The sequence below is a fragment of the Carassius auratus genome, unplaced genomic scaffold (assembly GCF_003368295.1).
Source record: "Carassius auratus strain Wakin unplaced genomic scaffold, ASM336829v1 scaf_tig00214575, whole genome shotgun sequence".
NCBI classification, from domain to species: domain Eukaryota; kingdom Metazoa; phylum Chordata; class Actinopteri; order Cypriniformes; family Cyprinidae; genus Carassius; species Carassius auratus.
The window spans coordinates 767590-787295 of NW_020527719.1; the positions used below are offsets into that span (position 1 = coordinate 767590).

Sequence of the window (19706 nt, forward strand, 5' to 3'; positions counted from 1 at the left end):
AAAATAAAATAAAATAAATATAGCCTACTGCATGAAAGGTCTTTGCTTCAGAACAGAAAACAAAACCTTGAATAAAAGTAAAGAATTTGATTGATTCTATTATAAAATATTTTAAATTTAGCCTAAGTCTAAACAACACAAATGCTGAACATCAAAAATAACGAGAAAAACATTAAATATTAAGTGCTGGTTAGATGTAAGCTACACAAATTTTACAAAAATCGCAACTATTAAAAATAATAATATGTTTTCAGACGCAAGAAATTATTACCCCACCAATGTGCCATAGGTGTTTAATACAGGGACATTTGACGTGACACGCGTTTTTGTCAGTTATAGCTAAAGTTCAGGATTACATCAAATATGAAAAAAAAACAATAAATTATAGCCTACAACTCTAATAACGTATAATAACAATGCATCGTGATGTTTTCCCCTTAATTCAATAACATCAATAACTGTCTTAAAAAATAAAAAAAATAAAACCTTGAAAAAAGAGAAATGTTGGCGCAAGTTGACATAATTTGTCAATTTTGTAAGGCGAATCCGAGTCAGTGCTGCGTAACCAACCAACATGCAGCAATACATTTTGCTGTCCTTTGACAAAATAATCATAGCCTAGATGTTTTCCTTTAGACCTTCATAACTCTGTCAAAGTCATTACGTTTTTTCTTAATATTGTCAGATATGTTGACCATATTTATTAAAAGATTTTATATAGCCTACTGAACTGTGTTTGAAAACGTTTCTAAAAACGATGATTAGCTAAGTTTAGCCTACACTCGCGTGTATTAAAGGGGCAAAGGTTAAACCACTTTAAATGTAGCCTAAGAGCTTTTTTTATTTTAGAAAATGCCATAATGTTTTTTTTTAATACAAAGAACACACAACGCTACATTTATGTGCTTTAAATAGCCTATACAAAATAATTTTCCTTTTGATCGTCTCAGACATTCTTGTTTGTCATCGAAAAGTGTCGTGAAACTCAACAAAGCCAGTAAGAGCATGTGGTAGTAAACAGATTTCGGTGGGTATTCAGTTCTACTCGTCTATTTTAGAGGGAGGAGCGAAATGCTCGAGTAAGCCCATTGGCACCGCGTCTGAAGGGAAAGAGAGGAAACTGATGCACACATGACATTTCCTGACACTTTGCTCGTTGATTGGTGCAGGAGACGTTTTTCCTCAATTAAACGACACGCATAGAGGAGCCCAATTACACTGCGCACTAATTCACCGTGATGAAAGCGCAGGAGCTTCCCAGATAAAAGCGCAGAACTGCGGGACATCGGAAACTGACGAGGGGGTTAGGTAGGTTATGTTTTAAATGGCGAATAATCGTACCTCCTTTTCCATTCACAACATATTAAACGGAGGACTTGATTGCGAGAGAAATGCCGGACTTGATGAGGAATACGCAGAAGAGCAGGAGGCGCAGGGTCGTTCGAGCTCTTCTCTGCCGGTGAGAAACGATGGAGCTGAGAGCATTTCTTCCTGTGTGCTCGTGCTGGACTCTTCACCCTCCGACCAGCATTCATGTGAGGAAGGATCAACAGGAGGAGAAGACAATTCACCAGAAAGACAGCACGGTGAGACATTAAGACAACTTCATATACGTTGTATTGGAGATTGGGCAGTGATGTTAAACATTTTGTTGCCACAGGTTTTTGCACTACACGTGTGTCAAACTTGGATAAAATATTTTGTCTGCCACAGATTAGCTAATACAGTTTAGAAAAACTTAACTGTGTAAATGAACGTGCTTTTGTCTGTACCTGATATTTTAGACACTGTGCATTATTGTGGTAATCAATATTTTTCCCTCAGAAATAATTATTATGCGTCACTCAATTTCAGCTTCTCAGAAACGGCACATGACGCATTTTAAATGCAATAGAAACAATCCATTAGAAAATAAATCAAACAGACGAATCTTTAACGTAAAAACGCGTGTTAGTCGAAATTGTGAGAAATACTGCTTATATAGGCTACTCAATTATAAACCATTTTATTTTATTTAGCTTTTGTGGGTACAATATAGCAAAAATTAACCGATAGAAGCTGCTCATTCGATACAAGTTCCGTCGTTTAGCATAAACATGATCACAAATCTGTAAAACAATTATAGGCCTACTTTCTTACCCAATAAATCTTTTTACCTTACCTGTAAATATTTTTAACACATAGAAATATAGTTCGATGATTAATCACGTTAGGGTAAATTAAATGACAGAAATTGTATCATCAGCGTGTCCTTTTTAAAAATATATTTTAATAATACTTAATAAATAACTTGCACACAAGCTTTTCTAAGCTTTAAAAAAACAGACAAGGCATAAAAACAAATACACACATGCAGTGTTTATGATTTTTAATCATGAGCCAATTTTATTTAAAAGTAAAAAAAGGTGACCATTTAGAATTAAAATATTTAAATTGAAATAGGGGTAGCATTAAGTATTTGATTACAACAATAAAGAAATTTTGCAACATTTAAAATATTTATGTTTTTGATTATAGTGTACTGGAGCTATATATATACACTGTAAAAAATTTCTTGTTGTTTTTACAAAAACTTTTTGGCAGCTGTGGTTGCCAGAATAATTTTGTAAAAATACAGAAAACTGTAAACAGATTTACGTCAAAAACTGTTAATTTTACAAAATAAAGCTGTAATTTACAAACAAGAAAATGTGAATATAAACCAGTAAATTCAACAACACACAAAATTAAATCTGTTTTGTACCTTGAAAATACTGACAACCACCATAATAATAAAGATGGTACTGTATAAGAGAAAGCCACATGAAGTATCAAAGCTCATCACAAGTAGCTTCACCACAAGCAGAAGTATATATTAACATATAGAAGGTGCACATTTATGGAAACACAAAACACCATCATGGTAACACACGTGATACTTAAATAATGCAAAAAACTTTCATTAAGCAACAGAAGATGTAACATAAAGCTCAAATGTACATAACTGATAACAAGAACTATTTAAAAACATGATTATTTAAACAAAATACTTTCAAACGTGGAGTGTCACGCAGGGAATTCTGGGAATATCAGTTTACAGTTTTAGACTGTAAATTATACATTGATTTGTTCTTTTTTTACTTCTAAAAGCTGTATAATTAACAGAATTTTACTGTAAATTTACATTAAATGCTTTGTTAGATCTTTTACAGTTTTTCCCTGTATATAGTACGGGAACTTACTGTTAACCTATTATCAGTTTTTTTCCGTAGCGTTTTTACAAAATTTTACAGTTAAAATTACACTTATTTTTTACAGTGTATATATATATATATATATATATATATATATATATATATATATATATATATATATAATATCACTCTTTGCACTTGACACTATATTTACAGTTTATATACCAGAGTAATAGATCTTTAAAAGAAATTTAAAACACGTAAAAAAAATTAAAGAAGCTGAAATGAAAAAGCACTGCCCTTGTCTCCTCTCAGATAATTAAAATTATGTATTTCTCAATGCATGCTTTAAAGTAAAAATCTCCCTAATATACACACCAATTCACATTATAGTCCTATTAAGCTCTTAACAGTCACTTATGAGTATTATACAACTATTTTAAGATTTTATTTTTCATATCAGCTCCTGTATGTAACACAAAGTGTCTAAACCTGTTTTGATCCATCAATACAGATCATGACAAGGACCAAGAGAAACCACAGAGCTGCAACTTTGAAGACAACCCCAAATCGAGCAAAAAAAGGTCACGGGCTGCGTTTTCTCACGCACAGGTGTATGAGCTGGAGCGCCGTTTTAACCTGCAGCGGTACCTGTCTGGTCCAGAGCGGGCCGACCTGGCAGGAGCTCTCAAACTGACAGAGACGCAGGTGAAGATCTGGTTCCAGAACAGGAGATACAAAACTAAACGGCGACAAATGGCAGCCGAGCTCACAACAGCTCCGACGACAGCCCTGGCAAAGAGAGTAGCAGTGAAAGTACTTGTGAGAAACGACCAGAGGCAATACAACACCGAGGAGCTGCCCAGTCCGTCTGTTCCTCCAGTATACCAGTCATTCCCTTACTATCCTTACATGTTCTGCTTCCAGCCGTGGATCTCAGGAAACACTTTAAGTGGTGGCCTGTACTGATTTACCAGAGTTGTAGCATCAAGTGGAAAATGACTGTGGAGACATAAACAATCAAAAACAGCCAAAGAGTAAACAAAACTGCTATCCCTCCATGGATTATCAATGCTGAAACTACAATAAACTATGACCATGAAACCAAAAGAGGAATATGATATACTGATGTTCAATAATGATCATTAAGCCAAAGCAAAGACACTTCACCCAAACGAGTTTCTATCATTTGTAGTTATAACCGTCTTTTTTAATGTTGTACAGTAATGCATTTGGACAAATATGCACACTTAAAATCTATGAATTATATTGCGTTAGATAACAAAATATTAAACCAAAAAGTGCTAGTAAACAAATGATGCTAAACTCTTTGATGCTATTTTACTAGATAGGTGTTTTGACAAAGTCAGAATGTGTCTAAACGGTTTTTAGTATATAATTTGAAACTTAAAATATTGGGTTTGTAAAATGTTTTGCATTATTGAGCCTTTACATTTTTCAGTTTAATATTTGTTATCTAATGCAAAGGCATGCATGCATTTAAGTGCTGCTTAAGTGCTCAAATGTAGGTCTACTGTAAATGATATGGAGTGTGTTTAGCTAGTTGAAATAATTTTTCTGTCAGCATTTGTCACAGATTAAATTTCTTGTTTATTTCAATCACAAAGGAAAATACACTCTATGGTGCACTAATGTGTCTACTGCTTTAATTCAATGCTTAAATCCAGTATCAAAGCAGAAAAGCAAAAGCTTAAAGTGGGTTTGTCAACACAGCGTACAGAGATAAATGCCTTAAAGGCAATAATTTAAGAGGCAGAACTCATCAAAAGATTCTATGTAAATAATGGCTTGACAGGTGGCAGACTATTATACAGATAAAAGCCAATGAAAACACTATCAGTAACATTAAAGTAATAATGCAATAACATTTTAGATAAACCAACACCAAAACCACTCATTGTAACTATAATGAATGCACAAATATGAAAAGTGAGCTAATCTGGGATTAGAAATACCAAATTATCTAGAATCTGCCCTGTCTCTGACCTCGCATGCAAGACTGTGCCGTACATTTCCATGAAGAACAACAAAGTCCGTCAGACTGTTTTGAAAAGTCTGCAGTCCTTTGTTTCAGAAGGACAGTATCACTGTCAAACACGTTTACAGAATAAATGTTGTTTATGTGCCAAATAACATGCTTTTTAAAAGGGTATGAGATTATTCAACAGCAAACTGTACAAATATAAACAGCTATTTGTCTTTTTTTCTTTCTCCAATATCAAGCGCCCATATATTTAATTAAATAACTAAAATACTGAAATGCAATACAATGCATGATTTAAATAAAAAAACCTCTCAAATATAAATTAAATAATCTGCTGATCAATTTCTTTTTTTTGATTATCACTGTAAAATGTTTTTCAAGCAAAAAAAAATTGTTTTGAGTTTGCTTTACAAATTATATATATATATATATATATATATATATATATATATATATATATATATATATATATATATATATTATAAATTATATTGTATATTATATATTACAAGTTAAATGTAAATTAATAAAAATCAATATATTAAAAAAATATATATATTTATATATAATTTAATATATAATTCTGCTTTAATTGTGCAGAAGTGGGTTAAAATACTTCAGGAACACTTGAAATATCTTGCATTTAAAGACTGATACTACACAGAGATCATACTATCTTTATTAATAATGATATTAAAACACATCTTGGGCATAATATTAAGAAATGTGCATTGCGCAATTAAGAAATAAAAAAAAAAAGTTGAATTATAATTGTATATCAGTAAATCTTAAGTGATATATCAATAAATACGTTAACAGAATTTAACTATACTTAGCATGAAGGTTTTTTTTTTTTTAATTTAAAACTGATTTAAATTAGGCCAATTAATTTAGCCTGTTCATTAACTGTAATTAATATCTAAAGTGTTCAGGTAAGGGTGTTAAGATGTGTGTTATTCTACGTGACTGAAACTGTGCTGCTTTTATACACACCCAAGGATTATTCAGCTGTTTATTGCAGTAAAAAAAAATAAAAAAAGAAGTTGGGGGCGAGATATATAATTCTATTTCAACCATCACAATATAAAGCAGTTCACATGAGTTTAAGCAGCCCTTTCGTGATATCTGCATGATTCAGATACTGTCAATAGACCATGTCTATGTTGCACAACAGAGTCTGGCTAAAGCCCAGAGCACATTAATCAAGTGTGCTTGAAGAGACAACACCCTCATAAAGGCAAGAGAATGGAGGTTCACTATCACCAAAATACAGCATCCATATGCAAACACACTCTCTGAGACCTGCATCTACTTCAACAATGTTTTACATATAGTCAATCCAGATTCATGGATGAAATCATAGTAACATACCATGTATTGTTCATTTTGTGAGAGCCATTTGAGGGCAAAACACGGATTTCCGTTTACAATCCTCCAACAGAGTGCAGAAAGAAAATAACTAAAGTGCACTAAAATATACTATTGTATGCCACCTGTGTACCATCAGTACAGAGTCAATTACCTGTGCTTGGATAAATGCTTACTATAATGAAAAGCAAAAATGCTAGTAAACATAATGCATTAAAATACTTGAACATCCTACGTTTAAATGATTTAAATCACTTAATGATGATGGCCTTTATAAGCACAAGGCCTACAGTACTCAAGAAGTGAACAGATCATCTTCTGAAGAGGAATTAGGACGCAGTTGAGCACCATATGGATGTCTGTGTTTATACAAAAAAAATGTATCGTGAAAAAGTATGTAAACACAGTTTTTGAGTAGAGCAGACGATTCGTGCAGACTAGAGTGAGCAGGCTTATAAACCCTCACAAAGACAACAAAAGCGGCTGGGAGAGTTCGCCCACTGCATGCTCACAAAGCCCTCAGCAATTAAGCCTCACATTGACTGGGTAAAAAGACTCAAATTGTTATTTTGCCATGTTTCACTCTGACATTCATCTATGAAGAAATTAAAATAGGTGAGACAAAGAATTGATTCAAAATACATCAACCATGAATCGGACCCTCCCAGTTCAACTACTGCAGTATAAAGAGTCTGTCTTTAACCAGGACACTGATTGAGGGATTTCACACAAAGAACTTTAAGTACTTCCAGAATGTCACACAATTTCCTTGATGAGTCTACTGAGACTACTTTGATTTTTATTTTCTTTTTACTTTGCAAAGAGCATTAAACTATGGAAGCTTGTTTCTGGAACGGCATAAAAAAATAAAGGTAATTATAATGTTTTATTTCACGATTCTTACTGTTTTCATAATTTAATTTTTGCACAATTAGTGCCACTGAAAAGAAACTGCAAAAATATTTTCTCCCTACACTCCCTATTTCTGTAATTAAAGATTTAACAAGTAGTCCCACCGTAACCTCACAGCATTGGTTAAGTCAATTTTGCAATGTTTTCACAGCATCACATATCAACAATGTAAAAAACTTTTTAAGGAAATCAAACTACTTTAGTTGGCAACCTACCTAAAGTTGTCTCTGTAACTGACAGGTGAAAGCATTTTAAAGTTGGGAAAAAATGACACATATCATCTTCAAAATAAAAAGTCATTGAATCCATGACGTCTTAATGACTCGCTATGATATTTGATGAACAAGCTTCAGGTTTGAGAATGTAACAAGAAGCTAAATTTTCACATGAGTGCAGTAGAAAGTGACGTTAATGCATTCATCCAGGCTATAGAAAGGCATGAAAGAGGAAAGAAATGGCCCAAAGTTAATACCTTTGTTTGGAGAGAGCACAGCTTCACATTGACCTTGTCTCCTCAGGCGAATCACCCCCCAACACCACCACCAATAATCCAACCCACAGGACTCCACGGTCTGTTCCAAAAACGATTAGCTGATAACATCACGGCATGCTGGAATGTAAACATTTACAGTAAAACCATAAGAGATGAACTCTCTTCCAGTGTGATGCATTTATCAGCCATCAACTCTGCTTCTCTTCTGTGAAAACACACACTGAGCTTTCTAACCACAAGTATGGCTTTGGATTTAAATAGAGTTTTATGAGAGTGTGTTTAAAAAAAAAAAAAGTTCAGAGCATAAATGTTTTTTCTTTTAGGGATTAGAATGTTTTAAAGGTGCAACAGAATGCCAACATCATTTTATAAGGTGTTTGAACACAGTTGTGTGGCCACAGTGTGTGAAAACAACCAGCCTTTAATGACAAAAATCCACTCACTCATTGTTTTATAATCCCAAAAAATCATAAACTGTCTCTCCACAGGAGCAGTTCCAGACTGTGACGTCATACTCTGGAAAAGTCCTGCCCATTTGTGACGCTCTCTGATAATGGTTAGAGAGTTGGACTTGTAACCCGAAGGTTGCAGGTTCGAGTCTCGGTGCTGGCAGGAGTTGTAGGTGGGGGAGGGAGTTAATGAACAGTGCTCTCTTCCACCCTCAATATCCGTGGCTGAAGTACACTGAAGGCACTGAACCCCCAGTTGCTTCCTGGGTGCTGGCTTTATAGCTGCCCACTGCTCAGGCTGTGTGTTCACGGTGTGTGCACTTGGATGGGTTATATGAAGAGCATTAGATTCACCAATTCTGATTATGTTCACACTTGGCATGTTTGGTTCAATTAAAACAAACCCTGGTGCGATTGCTCCATTAGTGTGGTTCATTTGAGTAGTATTAATGTTCCCATCCGAACCCTGGTGCGCACCAAACATGTGGACCGAGAACTCTGAAAAGATGGGACTCTTCCAAACAAACTCTGGTGCAGCTCGAATGATATATGAACGCAAGATGGACCAAAAACTTCTAAGCAAACCAAAAACAGGAAGTAATGACAAGATGCGACACTATGCAACATGATTTAACAACAGTGTAACCAAAACAAAATGAGCAGATGGCAAACATGGAGCAACAATGAGGTAAAGTGCCATGACGTGCCTTCGGTAAGTCTTGGCCCAATGGTTAGGGAGTTTGACTCCTAACCCTAAGGTTGTGGGTTCAAGTCTCAGGCTGGTAATAGCAGGACTGAGGTGCGAATTCTGAGTATGGGTCACCATACTTGGTTGTATGTCATGTCACTTTCACTTTTATGAGCTCCTCGTGAGTTTGCCTTTGGTGAAAATAAACACAAAAATGAGAGCAGACGACATTAGGTGTGTTCGACTTAAAGCGGCGCTGAGCAGACCGATAGGTTATTGGGTGATATCATACACCCGTAGCGCAGTCTAACACACCTTTTGTTTGGGGTGTTCGGTGAGTTCAGTCACAATATATACATCATTAAAGCTGACCAATCAGGTTGTGAACGTATCACTATGCCTTTAGGTTCGGTGTCTTTAGGTCTGTGGTCAAAAATGCCAATGTGAATGCTAAGTGGACAAGGACCAAATGTATTTTTCTTTTTGGTCTGCACCAAATGAGCCAACTAAACCACACTACAAGTGTGAACACACCCTAAAGTGTTTTTGAAAAATCGCTTATCCCACCTTTAAGATTATATTGCAGGCTCATCTGCTTGCCTATGTAAACTGTGCTAAAAATAATAAAGAAATTACCAAATTTGATATTTTAATATTACTGTTTTAAATATATTAAGGCACTTTTTTTCACATTTTACAATGTTTTGCCGCACTGTGTAGTGATCAAAATATTGCCACGGTTGTTTAATATAGATTGCAAGTGGCCAAAACTTGCATTTTGTTCACATACCTTTATTTTATTCTTTGGAGAGGTGATCTAAATGTTTGCGGCTGTGAAGCAGATGGAGAATTGACAGGCTTGTGTTACAGTGGATGTTTTGCCCTGCAAATGAAAGATGTTTCAGGTCACATTACATTGGGGGGGAAAAATCCTCTTTTAAATAAGGTTAAAAAATGTATCATAATAGGATATGGTTGGTTATGATTGTGGTAGGATACCATTAGCTAAATAAAGTTAGGGATGATCCACTTTACAGTGACTTAAAAAAAAAAAATCTATATAAAAAAAGACATTTTTGCATGCACAAGAATATTTTCATGCATAAAGAACGATTCACTTTTTGCATTCAATTAAAAATATCAGATATACACAAACTGGAAACAATGCATGACGAATACGCAAAAATTTCCCTTGTGTGCGTGCAAAAGATTTTCACATGGTTTCTCAATAGCTATCAAAACTACTATATAACTAAATACTACTAAACACTAAATAACAGATTTGTCTCATTTTAACACTAAAAACAGATGAAAAATGTATTTCTTTTGCCAAGATTAAATTAATAGAGTGTCTATTTACACTAATAGCCTGCCTTGTTGGCAGAGGCTATTTACATTAACTCCACCCACAAACCTTTTATTATTAATGTTATTATTTATTATTATTATTATTATTAATTATTAATTTATTATTAATGACTATTAAGAAACAACTCCAATGATGGTAAATCGCATTGTATTTTCTTTTTGAAATCTCATATGTCGGAAAGGCATTTATTTTCAATTAAAAAGAAGGAAATTATCAAAAAGTTGAAAATAAAGTATTGGGTAGGGTTAGAGTAGGTGTAGGGAGGGCTTTATTGTCCCAATTAGATGTGGCATCTATTTAATGATTTGAATTAAAAGGATCATTTGGCACTCAATACGCTATTATTGCATACTGTTTTATAATGCATACTTCAATACAGAGGTGCAGATAATTGCCAGTATTTGCAATAAAGTAGTATAGGAAAATCCTGTTATTTTAACATAGGGTAAACAGAGTCTATAGCTATTTGCACTTAGTGTAACAAAATATATGCCTAAGAAAATCCTGCTGTTTTTACTTTGAGTAAATAGAATCCATTGTTATTTGCACAAATAGAATCTATAAGTAAGACATTTTTATTTTCACTTAAAGTAAATAGCCTCCATCGCTATTTATACATTTAATGGTATGTTTTTTAATTTTGTTGTAATTTTTCACTATATAATGTAATTATGTGTACAACCATTTAAACCATGTTTTTACAACTAGCTCTGCTCTCCCCTACACATTATTCTGCAGTGGTTTACAAACTCTGAACTCAAAGCAAATGAGCAGTATGCTGAGTTCAAAATATGCACATGAAGTTTTAGTTTACCATAAAAAGATGGATAAAAATGGTTTCCCTTTTTGGGCTGAAAGATGGGTTAGTGAGTGAGTGTGGGAACGTGATGTTTTCTGGCACCAGTGTGTGAATATTTTTACACTCCTCTGGCCATAGATGGGTTGCTAAGGGCTCTGATATGCTCCAACCTGTTACATTTCCACAAGATGCTTCCCAACAGGTCTGAATCTCACTCGCTGGGCTCCGTGAAAGGAATTTCAATGTTTTAATTACCGCTGATAAGGAAAAAACAAGGAGTGCATTGAAAAACACTGACACAAGGCAACTTCACTTATCAGAGGAGAGATAGGACCTCCACTTAGAACCTCTTAGGGCTGCTCACCAGCTTGGATTTGGCACACATCCGCTCCTCCACTGTCTAGAATGATGTCCTGTTGTTCTTGCTTTGCCCAAATTATGTCTTTTATTGTCAGACAGGTAAAACGCAAACATTCATGCCCTTCACTACTGATTAGAACCAAGACTACCTGAACTTGAACTGATGCTGTGCTATGGTGATTAAGTACTCCTGAGAAAGGACTTGACTTTTTGTTTGTATTTTTAAAAGATCTGTTTTAATACCTAAAGGATGAAAGGTTATATGCATTATATCAAGTGGCCCAGGCAAATAATATAATATAATACAGTTGCCAAGTAACAAAGCATCTTCATTCAGGCTTTACTGATCATTATGATCTTCGCAGGGCGAACATGAAGAAACTCCAAACTCCAAGATTCAAAAAACAAAATAGTTTTACCACAAAACACTACAATAAATTGTCAGAGGAAAAATGTATGCGACGTTTAAAAATCAATTTCCCAAGTATTTGCCATAACACTGTATTTTGGATGTTTCCCTTATCTTGCTCACCAAGTTTCAGTCCTGGAGCCTCTGATAATGAGGAATCAGGTGTTAAATAAAGGATACATTTAAAATGTGCAATCTGGAATACTTCAGGACAAGGCTGGCAGTCACTGCAAAGTTTCAGCAAAGTGGACCGTGACTAACCATGAATGGTCACAGAATGACCAGTCGAGGCAAGCAAAGAAATATTTCAATGACAGATGGCTTTTTGTTTGTTGCTCAAGGTCAACATAGAGCAGACAGCTCTGTCCGGTGTGCTTTTGTTCTGTCCAACCAGCTGAGACCCCTCCTCTCCGCTCAACCCTCTCCACACCTGTGGAAGAGATGTCACCTGACAGTTGGCTTGTTGTGCAGAGAGAGCAGACACACTTCCCTTTGAGGGTCTTGTCGGGATATTTTATGTCCTTGTTTACTTTTTGAGAGGCATTTGTCAAGAGAGCAGAAAAAATTTGTGCTGGAAGGGTGTCAGGCTAAAGAGAGAAAGTTTTGGACACCTGCACACAAAATCGGCTTACTTTTAGACCCTGTGTGGCCTTAAAGGTATGGTAATACACACAAAAAGAGGGGTTTAGAAGAATGTTCAAGCTGCTCCCTTCATATATTTAAAGTGAATGGGGAAAGCAATACGAACAAATTCCATACCTACATATTCCGCATCCATAAATCATGCACTATATTTCAAGACTTATAAAGCCACAAGAACCATTTGCATGGAAGATTAAATTTAAAGCTACACTATGTAACCGTTGGCCCTCTAGTGGAAGAAACATCAAACTACAAGTTACTTGAGCAGGACATTATTTTGGTAATTACGTGAGTCTGAATTACGTGAATCTGATGGCTTGTCATCGTTCTGGTTATTACCTGAGTCTGAATTACATGACTCTGATGGCTTGAGGTGCGCCACTGTATCAACGTGAATATCATTTACGAAAGAGTAGCCTAACAGATATGCAAAAATAAATAAGGCCTTAAGAGCAGGTGGCTTAAATGCCGCTGTTGTGTAAACAACTGCTTTAAATGCAACGTTACAAAACTTTGGCAGTGTTGATATTAGACATAACGATTGCTATTCATATCAGATAAGGTAATTTGGTCGAAACTATTAACTTGCCTATAGGCTATTTATAGGCAAATAGACCAAAGCAGTGGATTAGAGTTCGGCATTGAAACCAACAAAAACATTGTTTTGTGAAAACATAGTCAGTGCATAGCTCATTTGATGCTATGCAAACTATGTTGATTCGTGTTTTATTACGGGAACTGTCGCTTTTGCTTTTTTGCTTGCTAACGCTTTTCGGTTTGAGGCTCATTTGTTTTGGCTTCAAGCTAGGCCTATTTAAACTGCTTCTAGCCTAGCAGTAGTCTGTCCTTCTTGCCTTTTTTAACCCTTTACACCGTGAAGACATTTTTAATGATTTCACATCTAAGCGACACAATAAAACGGAAAGGCTTAAAACTTACCAAAATAAATGAATAGATTAATAATAATAATAAAGCACGGTCTCATTTGATAGAAAACCTCTTCAAATTTTATGAAAATATATTTCGGAGCCATATACAACACTGCTGTGGAAACCCAAGAAAAAGTGATAGATTTATTTTTTTGTTATTCATCCTTGACATGATGACAATTAGAAAGCCTATGTGACTGATCACATAAATAAAGTTCAGGCTTATTCACAATAATATCAACCACATCTGGGCCAAATTTTGTGTTGATATCGCAAAGCAATCAAAATTTATGGCATTTGGAACCAAGGTAGCCTTTTTATCAAAAGTCCAAAAAACTTTCCAAATCTGAGTGTTTTACTGAACATAAATACTACTTAAATGTGTAAACGCCACAAATAAAATGTACAAATATATTTTATACATAGAATAAACAATAACTAATAAGATCCTAATTGATGATCTTCCAGTGTTTTTTCAGTGTGCACTCCTATTCTGTGGTGCACGGTGAAGTAAAACCGATTGGTTTCTACACACCACACCTGAGATCAAGTTAACATTGGTTGAACTTTCAAATGATGTTGAAGAACACTGTCAAAACTGCGCCATGATTGGATCCAGAAATAGCTTTAGCCAAGCAGCATTTCATGTCATTGGGTGGGGATTTTCTTATGATCTACGTATAATGCTATGTTGTGTGTGGGCTTGTTTGAATCCAGACCACCTGGTCTAAATAGTTATGCAAGTTGTGATTTACGAATGTTTTGCAAGGAGCCAAAAATATGGTGCAAATCCTCAATTGTGTATTCTGTTTACATGTGCATCTGTGGCAATTTTACATGCAAAACTTATAGGTATATGGTATATTTTGGTCTTTTAAAAATATATGCATTTTGTATTCTGCTAGTTAAGACATTTTCATAAATATATGACACTAGATTATCTGTTATGCATGATTCTTTCACAGATCACATTCTCAAGTAAACTAATTTTTCTTTATGCTATGAAAATGGAGCACCTTAATATTTCAGCTATTTTAAAAACACTCGTTAAGAGTTGGGCATATTCCTTATATTCACTGTAAAGTCAATCATTAAAGCTTTAAAATGAGACCTATTTTGTGCTTGTCAAGCAAGTGGTCATGCAGTAATCGTCGCCCCCTATGGGCACAGTACCAGCCCTGTTGGGGTTTAAGGAGTTAAACGTACACATTCACGAATACTGCAAGTATGCTGTCCCGTACAGACAGCTGTAAAATATGATGTTATAGTCTTTAGGGTAAGGCAGAAACAAGGTTTGGAAGATGGTTGTATGATGTACTGGCTCATTATTTAAATGTTGCTAATTTCAAACAAAATGAAGTTAATTCATGTAGCACTAATTTGACATATTATTTGAAACCTAGCCTGACAGATTTGTTCTCCATTCACTTTCATTGTACAGAAAAGAGCTGCAATTGACTGTCAGCTATAAATAACACCTTTAGCCTTCCACTCAAGCAAAAAGTCATGCAGGCTTTGAAAGGCATGAGGGTGAGTAAATGATAACAAGATTTAGGGTGAACCATTCTGTGAACTCCATTCTTTATTTACTGATTTACTTGAAGTTTCAAATTAATTTTAAGTCAAAAACCACCATACAAGCAGCATATTTACATTAAAATCATAACTTCAAACATGTGCCTTTTCATTTGTTTTCTTCTGCTGGACTAAGTATATGTGATCTTGAATAAATAAGACCAGCCCATCCTCTCCAATCCCTTCTTTTATTTTCACAACTGTCTTCATGCGTAAATGCCAACACTCTGTGTGGTATTAATATATCACTTTTGTGACTTTTGCACTGTGCTCTCAAGACTAGAGGCCATCAGAGTGTCTCAGAACTGTAAACAGCTGGATTTATTAGGGGAAGCTCTCTGTTCACAGCAAGCCTTGCATGAGTTTCTTTTATTTCATGAAAGGTGTGAAATATCCTGTTTCACAAGCCTAAACCAGTGGCACAAAACAACACAGGCCTTCATAGGCCTTCACACACTTTACACAAAAAATGAAATATACATACACAATGGGTGAATATTTAGGCACTCAGATAAAGAACATGCAATTTAGTTTCACTTGCAGTGGCGAGAAATACCATGAGCCCCTTTTCATTCAGGCTTTACTGATGCATATATGATCTTTACAGTGATGACATGATGAAAAATGATTTATAATTCCATCAGACTGAAAAAAGCCAGTTAGGTAGTTTTGCGCAGGCTTGTTTTGTTACAGTTGCCCCCAAATTATTTAGATTCTTAAATCACACAAACATATGATGCAAAATGCAAAATATATATACAGTATAGCATATATACAGTATACATTATATATATATTTGGCTCAAACTAAAGAGAAGCCAAAGACAGATAGCAGCTTTAAGCACCGGCATAGGGAAGGGATGGGAAAGGCAGGGCAGGAGAGTTTTCAAACAGCTTTCAGGGTTTCTGCTTGACTCACGGAGCCACAAAGCTTCAAGTAATCTGTCAGAATGAAGACTTGTCATGAGCCCATCTCACCCAGTAAGTATCGTGCGAGTGTTACAGTGAGGCTTATAAACAAATTTGTCAAGTTTAAACTTTATATTCACTGAAATGATTCACTGTCTCCTTATTGTCAACAGTATAATAGGAAAAGTGTTTGACTACTGGTGTGTAAACACACTGCAGAACTGCAATTTGGATAAAGTCTAATGCCTGCAGGCCAATAGACATGAGACCAGACAAGCTGTCTGTCAACAGAGATTCTATAAAGCAAGGCAACAGTATCACCAGAGGATTCTAAGATATTGCTGCTTTCTCTTTTTTTTTTAGGTGTGGAGCATGTTTTACTCTACCTGGGCTGTCAGTGGCCTCTTCCACAGGTGCACACGCTGAGGGGCTCTGACCTATAGATTATGTTTCCAAAACATCGGCTTAGGCACACAACAGAAGGGAAGAGACTGAGAGTGTCTGCTTGTGTGGACGTGTGGCTCCTATAATGTAATAGACTTACTGCTAAATGGTTGCTTGGCAACTGAGCAAGTACAGCAGGCCAAAATGTATTTGGACAATTAAGCCACACTTAAGAAAATTACAAATGTCACTGCATTACATGATAAAATATCAGGTGTCTGAAAAAAAAAAAAAAAAAAAAAAAAAAAAAAAAATAAAATACTAGACTAAATCAAAATGTCAAAGTCACCCAACTTTCAACAAAAATAAAAATTAAACCATATTTAAAAAATAGACAATGAAGAAGTTTACTAAATGAAACGGGGTCATTTCAGTTAACTAAAACTTAAACTAAAGCAATTGAAATAAAATAAACCTTAAATCAAATAAAATAATTATTATTATTAAACATATTTTATTTTAGCCAGTTGCCAAGGCAAAAATGATCTTTTTCAGTTTTACTTGATGAACTACAAAAACTAAAACTAATACTAAAATAATAAGAACTATATATTCATAATAATTATGCACCAATACCAATATTAGTATCGGTGTATCGGCCCGATTCTGCGCTCCTGTACTCATACTTGTAAAAATGCCTAGATACCAGAAGCAGATAACCACAGAGCATGTGTCCAGAAAAAGAAACACTGACAACAGGACAACATATAGTAAAATTGAGTTATTAGAAATTAATGATGTCCATTAAGTACAAGTAATTAATATAATGGTAAACATTCAATATACACGCCTGTATAGCGGATGTGTGCTAGCTGATAAGCAGAGCGCGCTGATTGAGAGCGCGGTGGCACAGATGCGCGAGCTTGTCCAGTGAATATCAGATATCACAGACATCACTGGAAAGTTTGTAGCTCGGTCTGATATGTCAAAAACAAGAAAGCAAAACAGTGCACAAGTTACTAAAGTTATTAGACTGTAAGAAGAGCGAGAGATGCGTGCGCGTGTGTGTGTGTGTTAGGGAGAGAGAGTGATCGAGCGCGCACTTCTGTTGCATAATCTTGATTGCAGTTCGCTCCGTTAGCGCATGCATTTGGATTAAACCTAAATCATAAATTAAACAAAAATGATATGGGCATTCACTATAAACAACATTTATTTGAAACGTCAAGCATACACTGTTAAAGCAAAAGTGAAACTAGCAGACTGTGTGAGATGCACTAGGCTAGGAGTGTCTCTCTCATTCTGCACCAATGAAAACGTGTGCGCGCTGCTATGTTTAGCTTGCCTTAAAATTGTTTTGTTTTGTTTATTCGTACGCGAGGATCCTCGCATGCTACAGTGCGCGTGACGAAAATTACATCACCAAAAACACTACATGTTTACTCTTATAATGTATAACGAGTGGTTCCCTGCATTTTTTTAGGAAAATGTTTTGTGATTATTGATTTGTAAGTACTGAGCAGCTGCAATAGAGCAACTTTGCGCCATTAAAATGAACAGTGAAAGTATAATTAAGTGTGGAAATATTTCAAGGAATATCTGTTTGCTAAATGAAGCCAACTAACACGATTCTTCTTCTTCTTCTTCTTCTTCTTCTTCTTATTATTATTAATATTATTAATATTATTATTATTATAATTTTGTCTCTGTACCCAATATTTGTAAAAAATGACACATGCTGTGAAAATACAGGTATCAGTATTGGTGAGTACCAAAAATTAAAGTATAGGTATATTCTGAAAAAAAGTGGTATCAGTGCATCCCTAATAATAATAATAATAATAATAATAATAATAATAATAATAATAATAATAAAAGTAACAAAAACAAACAGCAAAATTAGCAAAACTGAAAATATAAAACAAAAAAAATTGAATTCAAAATATTAAAGGGATAGTTCACTTTGATATTTTTAGGTCAAACCGTTCTTGTCTGTGACTCATATAATGGCGGTCTATGGTCACCACCTCAAATAGCATGCACAGAGAAGTCCATATGAAACAATTCCCCATCGTAAGTACACATTGATGACCTAAGACCTAAGACCTCACTTCCAGCGCTTTCCACGCTTGCACAGACTAAGCCAGAGCGCCAGTGCCCTCTGATCAGTTGGACGTGGTTGTGTACAAGAGGTAAAAACAATATAAATACTGTTCATTTTCTCACACAAACCGCTCGTTTCATTTCTTAGGTCATCAATGTGTACTTATGATGGGGAATTGTTTAATTTGGACTCCTCTGTGCCTGCTCTTTGAAGTGCTGACCATAGACCTCCATTATATGAGTCACAGACAAGAACGGTTGGACCTAAAAATATCAAAAGGGAATCTACTGCGTAACAAAGACACCTACATCTTGGATGCCCTTGAGGTAAGCTAAAACACACCAAAATTGAATTTGAAAGTGAACTATCCCTTTAATAAAAATAGTAACTCAGTGATAAAATAGTGTTTGTGCAAATGTGTGAGATATAAAGTCAAAATAAGAGATGGAAACAATTATGGGAACTGTTGGGAAATTATGGGACATTTGTGAGATGTATTCTATATCACAATTACCATTATATTTTATTACTCTAATGCAGAAACAGATTTCCTTAAATACTGATATTTTGTTATCTAATGCAATGATATTCATCAATGATATACAGGGCTCCTATAGGCTTTTTCCCACAGAAATGTTTGATCAGGTTCACAAATTAGCTTCTCTCATTTCTCAGACTGTATAAACTTCAAAGATTTGGGATCAAGTAAGATTTTAAAACAAATTCATTGTATTCAGCAAACATGCTTTAAAAATAATCAAAAGTGAAAATGAAGACATTTGTTATTTCAAATAAATGGCGTTCTTTTGAACTTGCCATTTATCAAAGATTCACTGAAAAATGCATCAGTACTTTCCCTAAAAAATATTAACTGTTTTCAAGATTAATAATAATAATAAGAAATGTTGCTACATTAGAATGATTTATGAAGGATCATGTGACACTGAAGACTGGAGTAATGATGATGAAAATTCAGCCTTGCTTCACAGGTATACAATAAATTTTAAAATACATTCAAATAAATAAGAGTTTTTCTTTATAGTAATATTTCATAAATACTGCACCTTTTACTGTACTTGTAATCAAATAAATGCATCCTTTTTGAGCAAAAGAGGCTTATTTCAAAATCATTCAAAAAT

At 34.8% G+C, this 19706-nt stretch overlaps 1 protein-coding gene across 1 annotated transcript; it reads left to right on the top strand.

Annotated features, from left to right (window-relative positions):
• The first annotated feature begins 1019 nt into the window (after positions 1-1019).
• Positions 1020-4730, top strand: LOC113092382 (homeobox protein zampogna-like). Its single transcript, XM_026257972.1, has 2 exons — positions 1020-1586; positions 3688-4730. The coding sequence occupies exons 1-2, from the start codon at positions 1325-1327 to the stop codon at positions 4140-4142; spliced, it is 717 nt and encodes a 238-aa protein (XP_026113757.1). The 5' UTR covers positions 1020-1324; the 3' UTR covers positions 4143-4730.
• Positions 4731-19706: the final 14976 nt, after the last annotated feature.

Coding starts and splice junctions, on each gene's coding strand:
- LOC113092382 (XM_026257972.1), top strand. CDS start 1,325: ATGGCGAATAATCGTACCTCCTTTTCCATTCACAACATATTAAACGGA. Junction 1,587..3,687: donor TTCACCAGAAAGACAGCACG/GTGAGACATTAA, acceptor CCATCAATACAG/ATCATGACAAGGACCAAGAG.